Here is a 17,681-nt window from a genome sequence, read left to right on the forward strand (position 1 = left end):
TTTCTTTCTTTCTTTCTTTCTTTCTTTCTTTCTTTCTTTCTTTCTTTCTTTCTTTCAGAGAGAGACAGAGCACAAGCAGGGGCAGGGCAGAGAGACAGGGAGATAAGCCCTGTGCAGGGCTCGAACACACGAACCATGAGATGAACCATGGTTCATGAACCATGACTTCAGACATGAGCTGAAGTCAGATGCTTAACCCAGGAGCCCCAAATTTTTTAATTTATTTTGAGAGAGACAGAGACAGCATGCATGGGGGAGGGTGAGAGAGAGCGAGAATCCCAAACAGACTGCACTGTCAGCCCAGAGCTCCATGAGGGGCTCTAACTCACAAAACTGCAAGATCATGACCTGATCTGAAATCAAGAGTCAGTTACTTAACTGACTGAGCCACCCAGGTGCGATTTAGATTTTAAAAATCAAAAATCTGCCCAGAGGAGCACCTGGGTGGCTCACTTGGTTAAGTGTCCAACCCTAGATATCAGCTCAGGTCTTGATCTCAGGGTCGTGAGTTCAGGCCCTGCATTGGGCTCCATGCTGGGCATGGAGTCTACTTAAAAAAAAAAAAAAAAAAAAAAAAAAATCTGCCCAGGCACAAAAATCTAGGTATCAAATATTCATTCTCAGTTATCATTTGTAATTATTATTTGTATATATTGATTAAAGTAACAAATATACATATCTATGACCATTAAAATATAAAATAGAGGTACATAGGTGGCTCAGTCAATTGAATGTCTGACTCTTGATTTTGGCTCAGGTCATGAACCCAGGGTCATGGGATGTGGGGTTGAGTCCTGCATTGGGCTCTGTGCTGACAGTGGAGCCTGCCTGAGATTCTCTTCTCTCTCTCCCTCTACCCTCTATATAATTATATATATTATAAATATTTAACAATATTTAACAGAAATAGATCTCTTAATGAGAAGGAAGAGCTTTCCCCCCAATAAGTTAATGTATCCATTGATACAGTTCTTTCCTAGAGTAAGATAGGATTCAGCACCCATACTACCCCTATTTTTTATTTTTATAGATAAAAGTGCTAGGAAACATACTGGCCTAAATGCAGTGGGGGTTGGAATGTTCCTTCTCTCAAGGAGGTCTTGCCTGGTGGTAGGACCTAAAGTAGTTCCTCTGTACAATTATCATGATGAGTGCTGGAGTAATGAATAGGATTGTTGGATCACTGTATTGTATACCTAAACCTAATATAACACGGTATGTTAACTATACTGGAATTAAAATTAAAACTAAAACTAATTAAATAAAGTAATTTCTCTGTACCTGCAGTAGCCCTTTACTGAGTTATGCCATCATCATATCATGATGATCGTTCATTTATGGAGCAGCCACTGGGAAAGGAACCATTCTCTATTGTCATCAAACCAAGATCCTCCAAGTACCACAGTGGAAAAGGAATCTCCACACAGGCAGGGGAGCCTATGCTCTTTACCTTGAGATTCTCTTTGTGGTATAACTGATATTCGGCTAGAATAATAAACTCAGCTCAAACTGACAAAAGGAAACTAAACACAGAGGATAACATACAACTGGAAAATCTAGGCTATTTTCTGCCTGGGGTCCGCCCCGCGGTTGGAAATGTGTGGAGACACTTTTCAGTTGGGGTGAAGTTGGAGGAATATGTACGTTTAGTTGGCTTTCCACAGGCATGCTAAAGCCCTGCAGTATGCTGGCCGATCCTGCCCAGTGAAGAACTCTGCAGTTCTGGCCCACCCAGAACATGCTTCCACATGGCATCTTAGCTTCTTATACCCAGGACAATGCTCAAGCTGAACAGACAACATGGGTCCCCATTCCTGCCTGAAGTCTGTTTTCTGAGTTAAGGTTTTCTGACCCAGCATGTCTCCTCCCAAATGACCACCAAAAAGAATGCCCACTGCATCTGGTGCTACCCGCCCTGTCCAAATAGCACAACACAATACAGGAGGGCTATCATTCCTAATAGGAGACCGATGACTCTTTAAAACTATTACTATGCTGGGGTTGGGGACACCTGGGTGGCTCAGTTGGTTAAGTGTCCTACTCTTGATTTCAGCTCAGGTCATGATCTCAGTTTGAAAGATGGAGCCCTGCATCGGGCTCCATGCTGACAGCTCAGAGCCTGCTTGGGATTCTCTCGCTCTCTGTCTCTCAAAATAAATAAATAAATAAACTTTTTTTTTTTTTTTTCAAATATCGGTATGGGATGGGGTGGGGAATGTGCTGTAGGAGGGGAAAATGAATCTATGCAGACCTAGGAAAGGCCAGCCTAGTACTGTGATGGATGAAATAGATTTAAAATATCTGCTGTTCTGTAACCCAATGCATTTCTGTTTATTGTGGCCTTTGTGAGCACTCATAAAACCCAACGGCAAGAACAGAGACTTTCCAGCTAGAAGTCTTGTGAAATGTTCCCTGAAGCACTTCTTAGTCTGTTCATAGTATTATCCTCCTTGCAATTAACCCAAATGGCCAGGTATTTTTAAAATTGTCTTCGAGATTTGATTTTTTCTTTATAGGCTTTGTGCCACATAAAGGGATGCAAAATTGTTTTCACTGAGCGGATTAGGCAGAGCTGCACATGAAAGATATTCACCTCTTGCTAGAACTTGTGTTTCAATTACAAAAATTTTAACCTTGAGTTTGAGAGGCATATGTTAGCAGAAAGATGTGAGAATCTTGCACAGCCAATACATTTGAGATAACCCGGGGAGAAAAAAAAAGAAAAAAAGTTGACTTTATTGAACGGAAAGAAATAGTGTTTGGTATGTTTCATTCAGTGCCAACATCTTACTCTTCATAACCCCAGACCCAGCAACAAAAAATACATTCAGCATCTACTATGTGCTAAAAAAAAAGTTGTTGATTCAAAAGACTGCTTGTTGAAATTAGTCAGAGAAAGACAAATATCGTATGACTTCACTCATATGAGGACTTTAAGATACAAAACAGATGAACATAAGGGAATGGGAACAAAAATAACATAAAAACAGGGAGGGGGACAAAAATATAAGAGACTTAAATATGGAGAACAAACAGAGTTACTGGAGGGGTTATGGGAGGGGGGATCGGCTAAATGGGTAAGGGGCAGTAAGGAATCTACTCCTGAAATCGTTGTTGCACTATATGCTAACTAACCTGGATGTAAATTAAAAAAAATAAATAAATAAATTTTTTAAAAGACTGCTTATTGCATGTCCACGTATTAGTACATTTTATTTTTTTTAAAGATTTTCTTTTTAAGTAATTTCCACACCTAACATGGGGCTGTAACCCACAACCCTAAGATCAAGAGTCCCATCCATGGTCTGCTGACTGAGCCAGCCAGGCACCCCTTCTACATTTTAAACTAATTATCAAATTGCTCTTACCCAACAGTGTTTACATTAGAAACATTTCACAGTAAGTGAAATTTTGCTGTCAAAAACTTGAGAATGGCTGGCTGTCATTAATCAAGTAAAAAAATGGGCCTATTCCACTTCCTCCAGCTACTGGCCTTCGGTGAGGATAGGGAAAAACGGGAAGGCACAGCGCCTGACAGCCTGGTCAAATAATAGGGTTTTGTTTGTTTTTGATTTCATGAATACGTGAGGACTGTTCCAGGCTCCTCTTAGTATTAAATGGCGCGGTGGGGGCTCCTGGGTGGCTCAATCGGTTGGGCGACTGACTTCACCTCGGGTCACGATCTCACGGTTCGTGGGTTCGAGCCCCGCATCCGGCTCTGTGCTGACAGTTCAGAGCCTGGAGCCTGCTTCCGATTCTGTGTCTCCTTCTCTCTGCACCTCCCCTGCTCGTGCTCAGTCTCTCTCTGACTCTCAAAAACTAAATAAATGTTAATTTAAAAATTTTTTTAAATAAAAATAAATGGCGCGGTGAACGCGAAACTTTCTAACCAGAGTGGCCTTTTCCAGCCAATGCACCAAGATACAGGACTTAGGTTGTTAGCATTTAAAGGCGCTAAACACCACAGCTTCAGGTTTCTGGCACGTTTCCCGGAGCGCGCGCTCTGGGCAACTTGTGGCTCGGCGCGCCCTTGGGACGCCGGGAGCCCCAGTGCCGGCCAACGTCACGAGGCAGGAAGGGGCGGAGTCACCGCAGCGGCGGCGGGAAAAAAAGCGCGCAGAACGGTCTGGACCTACTAGCCAGTCGCGCGCTGCTCGCCGCCGTCCGCGTCCTAGACCCCGCAGCCTGCGCCCGCGCCATGCCCGCTCCCGGCTCCGAGCTGCAGCGCCCGCCGGCGCAGCCCGCCGAGCAGAAGCGGGTAGCCGAACCGCAGCCGCAGCCGCAGCCGCAGCCGCCACCCCACGGGGAGCTGCAGTACCTGGGGCAGGTGGAGCACATCCTGCGCTGCGGGTTCCAGAAGGATGACCGCACCGGCACCGGCACGCTGTCGGTGTTCGGCATGCAGGCGCGCTACAGCCTGAGAGGTGACCGCTGCGCGCGCCGGGCGAGTGGGCGTGCGCACGGGTGGGCTCCGAGCGGCCTCTGGAGGAGCGCCCGGGAGAGGCTGGGTCCCGCCACCAGCCTTTAGTCCTAACCTCGATCCTGTGAGCTCCTTAACCCCCGTGCTTTGCAGACGCCAAAACTGAGGTTCGGGTTAGAGAAATGATTTGCGTAAAGTCACGCGGACGGGAGTGACAGAATTGGGAGGTAAAACCACGTCCTTTGGCGCCAAGGCCTGCGCATCCCGGTCACGCTCTCTGCCCCAGAGCGGACACGGGCTGGTAGTGCTGACCTCATACCAGAAAATGGGAGAGGATTTGCCTGGGCTTGACCACGGACTTGGCTTAGAGGTTGCCCTTTTTGACTCCTCTTTTCTACCCTCCCCGCCCCCACCCCCTGTGTTGGCCCTTTGGTTTTGCAGTTTTAAAAAATTGGAGCGAAGGAATATGGGCGGGTCAAAGGCGGCCGGAGGAGAGAGTGAATACAGAAGCTGGGCGGGAACTTGTGGTTCCTGACCATTTTTCCGGTCTGGTCCTAACGAACCAGCTTTCCTCTTAAACGTTGAAACAGGAAAGCGAAGAGTTCGAGTAGAAGAAGTTCTTATTCCTGTTTTCCTTCAAAACAGGATGGCCCCTGGGAAGTGTCTCTTGGGGGTTGTTAGAGTCAGGCTTTCAGGGGACAAAGGGGTGGGGTGGGGGTGGGCACAAGACAGGTATCCTTGACACGGGTATGGAGATGGTTTTAAGTAGGGAGACCTACTATTAGTGAAGCACTGTGGTGGGCAGGGGAGGACCCACACTTAACCCCACACCCATTTTAGAGACTGGAAAATACCCAGGCTGCAGTGGCTGATCTGCCTTACAGAGGAATCCACCCTCCTGCCGCTCCACACAGTGGCCTCCAGTGACCCAAAGACCTAGCTTTTACTCCAGCCCTTCTGCAAGTTCCTTCAACTTCCTCCTGTACTTAAAATGGAGGAAATCGTGCTCAGTAGGCAGTACTGATAAAAGTACTTGAAAAAAAATCTGTCCTTTTTACATGTATAGCAACTATACAACTGATAAGGTGAACTGAATAGGTACCACATTTAGAGATAAGCTTTTATATTTTGATCTGTTGCTTGATGCAAGCTTGTATATTCCCTCCTGGTGCCTATAAAATGGTGATCTTAAGGATGCTTCAAACAAAGTTGTTTTGTCATGCATATCAAGTGTTTAAACAGTTATTATTTTTGGTACACTTAAATAATAGAGGTTAATTTGCTTTGCAGATAATTAATAACTATTCTTTAGCTTTGGCCAGTGTGATATCTACTGTCTCCTGGACCTGAGTAAGTTTTCCCTGGCAGGATAATCACGGAATAGCCCTGGGAGCCTTCAGCCTTTGTCCTAGGGCACATTTTGTGTGTTGTCTTCACACTTCTCTGAAGGATTCACACTAGCTGGCAAGTGGATGTAGTTCTTTCCCTGTCCACATGGGCATCCTGCCTGGCCAGTGTTCCATCTCAGTGTGGAATTCCTGTGGTGGTCAAGGGATTCAGGAGGGCAGTCTCCTCTGAATTGGGTCACTGACTTCGCTGTATCCTGTGAGCTCCACCCTGGTCTGGGGTACCCACGTGACTAGAGTCAAAATTTCCTGCTTGCTCCTGTGGTCACTCAAAGGCCTGTGTCCTGGGGCAGTTTTCCTCTACAGAGAAAGTTGGATGGTGTCCTCTGTTTTCCCATCTTGAAATTATCTGGCAAACTGTTTTTCAGATGAATTTCCTCTACTGACAACCAAGCGTGTATTCTGGAAGGGTGTTTTGGAGGAGTTGCTGTGGTTTATCAAGGTAAAGAAGCTGCTGCTATTGGGAATCAACAGTCTGTTCTCAACCCAGCACCAGCGAGATCCTTTAAAAAGTCAAATCATGTCATTCTTCACCTATAGCCCTTAGTGGCTCCCATTTCACACAGTAAGAGCCAGGGGCCCCTGTCCCAGCTCTGGCTTCAGCTGGCTTGCTGCTCACTCTGCTCCACCCACCTGGCCTCCTTACTAAACTTTGAGCACATCAGAACATTGCCACCTAGGGCTCTGGAACTTGCCAGTCCTGTTCCCTGGAGCCTTCCCCTACATGCAGCATGACTCACTCCCTCACCTCCTTCAAGTCTCTGCTCAGTGGGCCTTCCCTAACCTTCCCATCTAAGACTGATTATCCCCCCTCCCTCCCCGACATACACACACCCTCCTCCTACCCTCCTTTGTTTTCTCTGCAGAGAAACATCATCAGCTGATGTATGATGTGTGTCCTCCCCTTTCCCCCCTGGAAGGGGGAAAGTAGACAACAAATGAACAAGTAAAATGTATTAGAAGCTCCATGAGGGCAGAGAATTTGTTTTTTCCTGTTCACTTTTTATTCCCTGGGCCTAGAACATAGCCTGCCATATAGTAGATACTCAACATAGATTGATCACTGAATATGGATCCCAACCATGTTCTCATATTTGTATAAGCTAGAATGATCTCTTGAGTAACAAGCTATACCTCTTCTAAAGAGCCAGGTAGGTACCTTGGGTAAGGGCTAAGGTGCTGTGATGATGGACAGCTTCCTCTTGCTCTGTCTCCTGGTCCAGGCTGGTAATATTCTGGCCAGTGCTGGTCAGAGGGTGCCTGAGGAGATGGGCTCAGTTCTGGGCTGTGTAGAAACCGGGATCCATTCTACAGAGCACTCTGTGTGGCTTGTATGATCTTGGGCCAAACCAAACTCAAGACTTCCTACTGCATTTTAGAAAGGGTTTGGAATTCGATCCAATCCAGTCTTCCTTAGTTCCATGTTCTTTTTTTTAATTTTTTTTAACATTTATCTATTTTTGAGAGAGCACAAGCGGGGAAAGGGCAGACACACACACAGAATCCAAAGCAGGCTCCAGGCTCTGAGCTGTCAGCACAGAGCCCGATGCGGGGCTCGAACCCACGAATTGTGAGATCATGACCTCTGAGCCGAGGTCAGATGCTTAACCGACTGAGCCACCCAGGGGCCCCTGCTTAGTTCTATATTCTTGAGGCATTTTCTTCCGTGTTGTCTTCTCTCAGCTGACAGTGAGTGTCTAGTTCCAGGCACGTCATCAGAAATCTCAGATGACATTTATAAACCATCTAGTGCCCAGTCTGAATGGATATAAAAGGGAGACATTTGAAGCAATGTGGGAAAGATAGAAAAATGACGTCTTGGAGGTGGAAAAAGTATAAACAAAAACAGAAGGGAGGAAATGAGATGCTCAGAAATAAATGCAGTCACTTGTTTTAATTTAGTTTGAATTCAGGATTCTAAGAACCCTTTACCAGGAACGTGTCAGGCTCCCCTCTGATAGAGTTGCTCCCTGGGTGACTGGATGAAACACAGGAGTCAGAATGAACCTGCACTGCTGCTGGCATCCGTGGGCAGGATGGAGAGACGGGGTCTGTGCTGAAGTTAGGATCTGTGGTGCACTGAGCACTTTGTGTCCTCTACCCTCACACTACTGTGTGTGGGGAATACTGAGCTCTTCTGTGGATGGAGATAGCAAGGGCAGGGGGTCAGGGAGCTGTCAGAGAAGGGTCGTGGAGGGCAGGCACAGAGCCCCGGTGTGTGTGTGTGGCACCACAGCCTTGCTTGTCCCCATTACAGCATGTCCTACCCAGAGGCCGTTGAGATCTGTCTGTGACCTGGAGGCACTATCAGGACATAGGTTAGGATGATATGGGCCACATCTGATGAGATTAAATATAAGAAATAAACATGGGCTCGTACTTGGGAAAAAACAAAACACCACCTTAACTGCATATATAGGTTGGGGTAAACATAACTCGACAGTGCCACATATAATGTGCATGATAGATTTGCAAGAAAAGCTGATACCGATTACACCAATTAGTGAAATAGCCTATGTACCAACCAGGTCTAAGATACACTGAACAGACTGCAGGTGAGGCATTAAGTGCATTTTGGGGGATCACACTTAGACACACATTTTGTTAAAAAGCACAAGACTGTTAGGCGAGGTGGGAATAATGAAAGGGTTTGGAGGTGTTTAATCTAGAACATTTAGTTGAGAAGAATAGGAGAAAAGATTTGAAAGGGTAATAATTCCAAGAATCACCTGTCCTGGAAGTGATACCAGAAAACTGCCCTAGAGGCCCTCAAAAAGTCAGCTGGGACTGGCCTTTAAAGATGGGAGGTCCAGCTGTGCAGGACGTGTGAGTGCCTGTCCCTGGTGTGTTAGCACGGGCCAGAGGCCTAATTGGTGGGAAGCTCTTGGGCTATCAACTCCTTATGGCTCAGTTCACTTGGATGCCTTCTCTGTTGTCCTGTCTCTTCCAGGGATCTACAAACGCTAAGGAACTGTCATCCAAGGGAGTGAAAATCTGGGATGCCAATGGGTCCCGAAACTTCTTGGACAGCCTAGGATTCTCCAACAGAGAAGAAGGGGATTTAGGCCCAGTTTATGGCTTTCAGTGGAGGCATTTTGGGGCAGAATACAAAGATAAGGATTCAGGTGAGAAAACAGAGCAAAGCCTTAATTTCCTGAGCATCTGGTATAGCATGAGTTTGCTCCATTGTTTCTAGTGAAGTTGGGGTTGTAAGAAGCCAGTCTGGGGAGCTGATATATTTAGAACTTTGACCTTGTGAGAGGCTGTTTCAGATTCAGGTAGATCACACTCTTGGTTGTTAGTTTTTATTGGGTGCTTGGTACTTTCTGTAGCTTGTTTTGCTAGCAGATAGTTGGTCTGCTGGTTGGTCAGTTGGTTGCTGTGTTGGGGAATAAGGTAGGAGTTCATCTGGGGGACAAAAAGAACAAGGATCGCCTTGTGGTGGCTTGATCTCCCTTTTTGATACTGAGCCACCCAGCACCCTTTAGGTGGAACTTATGTAATAGCAGTTTTTGGGTTACCCTCTTCTCCCTGCCCTCCTGGGGTGGACAAGAAGATGAAACATCTTACTCCTGGATGGTGACCTTCCTCAGTCATTTGGTGGCACCACCTGCCCCAGTCCTTTGACCCTTCCTGTCCTGCTTGTCCATAGGCCAGGCGTTGCAAAAGCAAATGCCTACCTCCTCAGGGTGCGTGCGTGTGTGTGTACACATACATAGGAAGTAATAGTTTGCTAGCTGGACAGAAACCATTGACAGCACCTGTAGATTTATGTAAGTACCACAACCAAAATCTAGAACTGTGCCATCATGGTGCATCTTTTTTTTTTTTTTTTTAAATCTTTTATTTATTTTTGAGAGAGAGTATGTGAGCAGGGGAAGGAACAGAGAGAGGGAGACACAGAATCCAAAGCAGGCTCCAGGCTCTGAGCTGTCAGCACAGAGCCCAATGTGGGGCTCGAACCCACTAACCGTGAGATCATAACCTGAGCCAGAGTCAGATGCTCAACCAACGGAGCCACCTAGGCGCCCCTTTTTAATCTTTGTTATTACTTTTTCTGAAGCTGTGATTGTGACAGAACTTTGTTCTCTCCAAAATTAAGAGCTGCTAGACCAGAACCTAGTCCAACACCAATAAGTGGAAGTTTAACCAGAGTGAATATAAAGCTCCACATTCCTCAGACTTCTCAGCTTCCAGTTCCATTTCAGGAAGAAGGCAAGGAATTAAAGTCCAGAGACCAGAAATGGGAGAAAAGTACAAGGTGGTGTAATAGTTAAAGAGGTTTCCTGATGTTTATGGATCAGCAGGGGTTTGGCTGCTAAATTTTAATTTTAGATGTAAATAATGCTAGATCACAGAGGGGAATCCACCCACAGTCTTTTGTTAGTATGTTCCACAGCAGCAAAGTGTGACAAGAATGGTTGATGGGTATAGAGACAGTCTGTGGGACCACTGGAAGAAACCGATTGCTGGGATTGGAGAAGGTTAGGAAGGGGAGGGATTGCACCATGACAGACCGGATATTTAAAAAAGACTCAATAGAAAAGAAAATAGACTTTGTTATGGCTCCAGAGAATAGACCTAGGAGCCCTGAACTCAACATCACCCCCCGAGAGCTAAGCAATTTGTAGAGTGGATTAGATACCTTGTAGTGTGGCCACAGGGCGGCTGTGGTAGGACAGTGGTAGATGGCCTCTAAGGTCATCTCATAAGATCCTGTGATTGATATGTGGACATGTCTTCTCTTTTTTGACGATTCTACAGATTATTCAGGTCAAGGAGTAGATCAACTGCAAAAGGTGATTGACACAATCAAAACCAACCCCAATGACAGAAGAATCATCCTGTGTGGTTGGAATCCAAAAGGTTGGAAGCATCCCAATTATTGTCGTGTCCTAACTGTAACATTAGCACAAAGGGAAGCCATGTAGCTTTGCATGGAGGCTACCGAGAGGAGGCTGGATCCTGGGAACCACCACCCTCAGCTGCATGGCTGATACGACCCTGGGCAGGTCACACTTGGCCCCATTTTCACCTTCAGATGATGGGGTTGGATGCAGATGATTTTATGTGTGTATTTATACTTATTCTTACTCCAAAGAGGGCTTTAAATTACCTATAAAAATACACCAAGGATTTTAACAGTTTAAATTGGGGCAGATGAAGTTTCATGTCCCTGCCACCTGGCTGTTAACATTTTAACAGTTATATTATAAAATTAAACTGACCAAGATGTAATAAATATTACCCAGAGTCAAATATTTGCGTTTATAATAGAGACTTTGAATACAGGAGGGTGTGCCTGAGATGCACACCTGTGGTCCTTGTAAATGAATGAATTCCTCCTGTACTTGTAGTTTGGTGCCATGAAGGTAGCACAAGTAATTTCCACTTGGATCAAAGAGTGTTGCTTCAGTTGTAAATGGACATCTGCAGAAGTCTTCTGTTGATGGATGGGTCACCGTAGGCGTTGTTCCATCCTCAGGATTGGAATGGTCTGCTCTTGACATAAGGGGGGGGGGGGGCGGTCACTGGCCCAGTGGCTTTTTCTCATGATCTCCCCCATGTGAGTTGTCTTCTGTTTCTCTCCTGTTTTACTCTGTGTATAGCTGCATTCTTTAAAACCACCATCTCCTCATTTTCCTTTGTGCTGGCTCCTCAGATCTTCCTCTGATGGCCCTGCCTCCGTGCCATGCTCTTTGCCAGTTCTACGTGGTGAACGGTGAACTGTCCTGCCAGTTGTACCAGAGGTCAGGAGACATGGGCCTGGGTGTACCCTTCAACATCGCCAGCTACTCCCTGCTCACCTACATGATCGCACACATCACAGGCCTGAAGGTGAGCTGCTCTCTGGAAGGAATGATTGCTACCAGCCTAAAGCACTGAGCTCTTAGATTCTTCAACGTGGAAAAATTAATTGCAGAGTATTCAGTGTCTGATTACTTTTAAAATGTGCTCTAGGTAATTAAGAAATGAACTTGCTCACCTTGCAGCTTCCCATGGAGCTTTCCTGTCTTTGTGGTCTGTATAAACAAGCAGGTTTATATAGTTTATAATATAAGACAACTCTTATGAATACCACCTTTTCTCAAAAGCTACACTGGTGAAATTCTTTTCTAAAAAGCCTTGGAATGTCTGCATAGTCTACATAATGTGCTTTCAAATGATGTGTTTTAAAGGAATTGAAACTAAAAACATTTACCATTTTGCTTGCTCCTGTGCGATTTAGCCAGGTGACTTCATACATACTTTGGGAGATGCGCATATTTACCTGAATCACATTGAACCGCTAAAAATGCAGGTAAGAATGATACCGGTCATGCTTTGGAGTTTGGTAACCTCTCTTGATAAAAGGCTGCCTTCTAGAACATCCCTCATATAACAGCCCTTCTGCTCTGTGCTGTGGCAGATAAGATGGCCTGTTCCAACTTCAGCTAAGGGATGGTGGTGGGCAGGGACAAGGCGGACACATTTTAGCACCCACAGACACTTAACAGTGCTGGGAGGTACTAGATAGTGGGACCAGAGAGGGAGAGCCCATATTTGGGCCAGTGGGTTTGGGACCTTCCCAGAGGTAGCATTTTCAACTCATATTTTTACTTGAAGGAAAATTTAAATGCAGATGTTTTCCCGTCATATGAAATACCATACTTAGGTATTAACTTTCAAAAGTCTGTTCAAATCCTGAGTTATAGCAGCCAACAAATGATTTTAAATGGCAATTAAAAAATGAGTGTCTAGGGGTACCCGGGTGGCTTGGTTGGCTGAGCATCTGACTCTTGATTTCGGCTCAGGTTGTAATCTCATGGTCATGGGATTGAGCCCTGAGTGGGGCTCTGTGCGGGGCATGGAGCCTGCTAGGGATTCTTCCTCCCTCTCTCTGCCCCTCTCCTGCATCCACACGTGCTCTAAGAAAATAAAATTAAATAAGTCTAATGCTTAATGATCCCCAAGAAAAAAAATTTTGAACCGAAACCCTTTTAGCCCCTTCCAGGTGAGATCCAGGTTTTGAAAGTTCCTCCTTTGAGGGAGTTTAGCTGCTTTTGTTTAGAGGGTAACTTCAGGGTTTACCCAGTTGCCTCTCTGGCTGTCTGCTCCAGTCTGGACAGAATAACGTGAGGTTGTAACCCGTGTGCCTGCCCTCAGTGCCACCATCTGTTCATGCCAGGAACACCAGCTTGCATCCCTTTCTGTTGTCAGATGTCACATCTTACATTGCCCTCACTGCCAAGGACAGTTGGGATAGGGATTTGGGGACTCATACTCCCATACTGAGCACTGTAACTTCTGAGTAGTTATGGATTTGAAAGTAAAAGATTGCATCCTGTCCTTAATAAATTTACCAAGAACAGCCAATTATGAGATGAGCCACAAGGCTCCACCCGATGTGATTCCACATATCCTTCAGTCCCCACTTGTGGGAGAGGATCAGTTATATTCCAGTAGTGCTGCATAAGCAGGGACAGGTGTCCATACTATTACAGTCCTATGAAATAATATTTTGCTGATAAAATACTGTGTACTTGTCTCAGAATTAAAGCAGCTTGCACCGATAATGGCAAAATAACGATTTCCTATTATTTTTAGCTACAGCGAGAACCAAGGCCTTTCCCAAAGCTCAGAATCCTTCGAAAAGTTGAGACAATTGATGACTTCAAGGCTGAAGACTTTCAGATTGAGGGGTACAATCCTCACCCCACTATTAAAATGGAAATGGCTGTTTAAAATGCTTTTAAGGGAGATACCGGAAAGATACTGATTCTTGAGGGATTAGACTGAATGCCCGGATGAAAGGTGTTTCACCCTAAAGAAAGAAAGAACTAGGTCAGAAGTCTATTGGTGACTGGCAGTTACACTTGATTAGCTTTTGAGAATGTTGCCACTGGCCAACAGTTCTCTTACTAACAAACGACCTTGAGTTTGGTTAACTCCCTGGGGATGTGTGAAACTGCCAAGGTTAGGGATAAAGTAAGGAGAGTAAAAATTTATATGCTCTTAAAATGTGTACCTGCATTTCAATCCCACATTTTTATGAAGCTCAGTGCATTTCAATTACATGAAAACTATTCCCCCAGATTTGAGCAAGCTGAATAACACCAGCGTGCATGATAATGTACAGTTGTAGTTATGAACATTTAAAGTTACTTGCTTTATATATTGCTATAATAAAGGAGTGTTGTGCATTCATCTGGTGTTTTGTTTTTTAATTTTTTCTATTCTGTATTGCCATTCTGCTCACTGCTTGCCTAAAATAGATTTAACTGAACCCTCCTAAATAAACATATGCTGTATTCTCGTTTGGATCCTGCTTAGAGGGTTAGTATATTTTAGAAATGCTGACCAGACTGTATTTTGCCCTGTTTTTCTGCAGTTCATCTAATTCTGGCTGTATTTTATCATTAGCATTTAATGACCATTTAGGATAAAGGTTTACTTTAAGGGTTATGGAAAAATAATACATGAAATGCCATTTTTATGCTCATTACTGCTGCCATAGTTTCAGTATCGTGTGAATCCTCTACTGATAGAGTTAGACTGAGCAAGAATAGAAATGCTAAACCACTCCGGGGCTTATCTGTGAAATCCTTTTACCTTTGTTACACACCAGTTACCTCTGTGACACACACATGGCACTGCAGGACTATTTTTTTACCCTGCTAATTTCTGACATGTTAGATAGAATAAGGCATTGTTCCAACAATTAAATAACCTGCTTATTTTCAAAGTGCAGTTTAATGTCTAGGTACCAGCACTTGATAGAAATTTTGTAAGAACATCTTTCTGGATTTTGAGTTAAATCTAAATTTGTTTAAGGATTAATAAGGAGAATATGTGTTTATTTGCTAAAAGAATCAAGTAATAATGATGACTGAGCTGATTCCTGAGGTTAACAGGACTTTCAGCTGAATTTGTTTTGATTGCTAGGGTGATTTTACCCCCCTGTTTTTGTAAAACCATACCCAAGAAGTTTTAAGCCTTTTCGCTTGAAAAAGGAAAGAGTATTGGGGCTGAACATTTAATTATTTTGAGCAGCAAGAAGTTTCTTCCAGACTTCACCATCTGGATATTGGTGTTTCTTTACAGATTCCTCCTTCATTTCTGTTGAATAACCAGCATCCTATCAAAGACAAAAAATAGAGTAGTGTTAATAACCACCCAGAACAAAACTCACTTATGTATTTCTGCTGCCTGTAGAGATGCTGTTTTCGGATTGTTTGAAATGAGGAACACACTACGGGCTGCTTCTCAGGATTAAACTAATCACACTTCCTTTGACAATTCAATCTCTTGTTGCTGAAAATGAACCCCAACGTCTTGGACATGGTGAAGATTAATGGTCCAGATAACACACCACAGTCTCAACGTTTCAGTTCACTAACCTCCAGGTGGTGCCATGTTTGTTTTTTGTTCTTTTGGTTGGTTTGTTTTTGCACAAGAAATGCATTTTAAGGTCTCAGCTGGTGTCGGGAAGAAAGGCCTGCATTAGAGAAGCCTTGTCGGAGCAGTTTCACCCTCAACTCCTGACCTTTGGGCCTTGGGAATTTGATATTGCTAACTAAGGAGCCATTTGTAATTTTTAGATACTGAAAATAAACTCTAAGGAGACAGAGCTTTGTGCTCCAGGGTCTAACCCACAAGAACAAGTCTACCAGGGGCTGGCAGTGCTTCCTCGGGGAGGCCTCTCTGGCCGAGCTCACCTTAGGAGGCATGTAGGAAGCCTTCTTGATTGTCACTGGATACCTGAAATGTTCATGCAGGTGGTCGACATACTCGCACATCCTAGGAGGAAGGAATCAGATTGGGGCAATAATGCCTTGCGTTAGATCATTTATGTGGTACTAACTGTCCAAGCAAAGGGGTGAGTACCACTAAAGAAAGGGTGGACTTGATCTGGCACAGGTTTCTATGCAAATCTTTCAACCTCTGCCTCAGGTCCTTCCCATCTGCAAAATAAAGTACTATGAGGGCTTGGCTGAAGTCTCCTCATGTGGATACCAGAAGTCTCTTGTAACTACGGATGGTCCCTGACTTAGGATGGTCTGACTTAAGATTTTTTGACTTCACGATGGTGCAAAAACCATACGTGTTCAGGAGAACTGTATTTCAAATTTTGAGTTTGGATCTTTTCCTGGGTTCGTGATGTGTGACACGATCCTCTCTCATGATGCTGGGCTGTGGCACAGCAGACCCCAGTTAGCCACGCCATCATGAGGGTCAACAACCAGTATACTGACAACCGTTTGTACCCATACAACCTTTCTAACACTTTCAGCACAGTATTCAATAAACTGCATGAGCTATTCAACACTTCATTACAATACAGGATTTGTGTCAGATGATTTTGTCCAACTTTAGGCTGATACAGGTGTTCTGAGCATGTTCAAGGTAAGCTAGCCTAATCTATGATGTTCAGTACGTTAGGTGTATTAAATGCATTTTTAAATGTATTTTTAATGTTAATATTTATCAATAATTGATAACAATCTATTACTATATATTAGTAATCAATATGTTATGCTGGGCTTGTCAGAATGTTAAGCCATCTTCAGCCAAGAAAGATCTGTAAAGGTTTTATTACTCCCATCAGTTTAGACTCTGTAAGTATCTGGGATTATTTGGGTGCCTTTAGCCAAAAGTTAGATGAATAGACTAAAATCACCAAATGAGATCCCATCCAGCTACACACGATTTAGAAGAAGAGCACAGGTTTTACTACCAGACTGGTCTGTGTTCAGATTTGAGGTCAGCTACCTTCTAGTTTTGTGACTTGGGGCAAGTAACCTAACTCTGCCACCTTGCTTTAGCCACAGGTTAATGAACAGCCACGACAGGCAGCCCGTGTGCCCGGTGCTGGGAATTCACAAAGGACCTGGTGAGACAGGGCCTCATGGTTTCAGTGGACACAGAGACTAAGTTACCGACTAGAATATGCACTATGTGTAATCTACAAAGAACAGGCTACAGATGAAGAACCAGCCCCATGGGAGAGGATGTTCTGGCCTTGAAGGATGAGCAGGGAACGGGTGTTCCACGCAGTCGTAAAGCAGGGGTGCTGAGCTGCGCCTGCGCCTTGCGGCTGGCTGCTCTGCGTGCACAGCAGCATCCTGGCAGCGAGGTGTGCTTCAGGAGGGTGGCACCAGGCACTTCTGCCCACTCCTGGGTGGTCGCAGCGCACTGCTCTCGGGGCTCGCCCTCCTCCTCCTCTCGGCCCTCCAGATTGGCAGGACCTTTCAAGGTTGACCTCCCCTTGGTCCCACCCTCAGAACAGAAATGAGAGGGGCAAAAGCAGAATAGCCCAGGAATGTTCACTTCTTATCGAACAAAATATTTCAGACATAAAAGGCAGCATCTGTCTACTCACCACCTGACTTGAGACAGGTACTATATCACTGAAGCCCAGTCTAAACCCTCACGGATCCCATTTCTCTCTCATGGTCCTGCATTTGGTGTTTACCATTCCCATGCACGTTTTCTATGCTTCTGCCATATAAAGATCACCTCTAGTGATCTTTCGGCGATTCGACATTTAATTCCAAGAGGAAAGAAATGCATAGTAAAGCCGTATGTGTGCAGATGATCAGAAGACTGTCTTAAAGTTCACCTGGGATGTGTTGAGAAACAAGATGGAACCAGATGCAGCCACGTTACAGAGGACTACAGCATTGAGACCAGGAGATTGTACAGAAGCAGAGAAAACACACACAATGAAAGCAAGGCTTTAAAAAGGAAGGGGTTCTGGTTTCCACCTGGTTGCAACCCCCACCCACCCACCCATCACATACTTAGAAAACAAAGGCAGCTACCAAAACCCCACCCCCATGAAAGAAAAAGAGCTCTGTCCACTGCTGGGGCTC

General features: G+C 44.8%; 2 protein-coding genes and 1 long non-coding RNA gene across 5 annotated transcripts in view; 1 reads left to right on the plus strand and 2 right to left on the minus strand.

Annotated features, from left to right (window-relative positions):
- Positions 1-4,107: 4,107 nt before the first annotated feature.
- TYMS (thymidylate synthetase) lies at positions 4,108-14,013 on the plus strand. The gene is made up of 7 exons (XM_040479272.1): positions 4,108-4,424; positions 6,195-6,268; positions 8,777-8,951; positions 10,591-10,692; positions 11,489-11,664; positions 12,056-12,127; positions 13,414-14,013. Exons 1-7 carry the CDS (start codon positions 4,199-4,201, stop codon positions 13,549-13,551), a joined length of 963 nt encoding a protein of 320 aa, XP_040335206.1. The 5' UTR covers positions 4,108-4,198; the 3' UTR covers positions 13,552-14,013.
- Positions 7,702-10,594, minus strand: LOC121033128 (uncharacterized). The gene is made up of 2 exons (XR_005791714.1): positions 10,472-10,594; positions 7,702-8,121 (listed from the first exon to the last, which is right to left on the minus strand). It is a non-coding gene; the product is annotated as an uncharacterized LOC121033128 (long non-coding RNA).
- Positions 14,014-14,823: 810 nt separating the features above from the next.
- The window catches only part of ENOSF1 (enolase superfamily member 1), a 29,443-nt gene continuing 26,585 nt past the window's right edge, over positions 14,824-17,681 (minus strand). For 2 of the 3 annotated variants that reach the window (XM_040479268.1, XM_040479271.1), the window contains 2 exons: positions 15,525-15,606; positions 14,824-14,944 (listed from right to left, as the gene is read on the minus strand). In XM_040479268.1, the coding sequence (XP_040335202.1) occupies positions 14,843-14,944; positions 15,525-15,606 (184 nt within the window). In that variant the 3' untranslated portion in view covers positions 14,824-14,842. The remainder of the gene's footprint in view (positions 14,945-15,524; positions 15,607-17,681) is intronic. The other variant, XM_040479269.1, reaches the window with a different exon arrangement.

Source organism: Herpailurus yagouaroundi, unplaced genomic scaffold (genome assembly GCF_014898765.1).
Source record: "Herpailurus yagouaroundi ecotype Mexico unplaced genomic scaffold, PumYag 142, whole genome shotgun sequence".
In the NCBI taxonomy this organism is placed as follows: domain Eukaryota; kingdom Metazoa; phylum Chordata; class Mammalia; order Carnivora; family Felidae; genus Herpailurus; species Herpailurus yagouaroundi.

What these genes read in the sequence shown, in the direction of transcription:
- TYMS (XM_040479272.1), top strand. Translation starts at nt 4,199, where the DNA reads ATGCCCGCTCCCGGCTCCGAGCTGCAGCGCCCGCCGGCGCAGCCCGCC. An exon ending in ATACAAAGATAAGGATTCAG is followed by an intron (nt 8,952 to 10,590) that starts GTGAGAAAACAG and finishes ACGATTCTACAG; the next exon opens with ATTATTCAGGTCAAGGAGTA. An exon ending in GTGTGGTTGGAATCCAAAAG is followed by an intron (nt 10,693 to 11,488) that starts GTTGGAAGCATC and finishes CTGGCTCCTCAG; the next exon opens with ATCTTCCTCTGATGGCCCTG.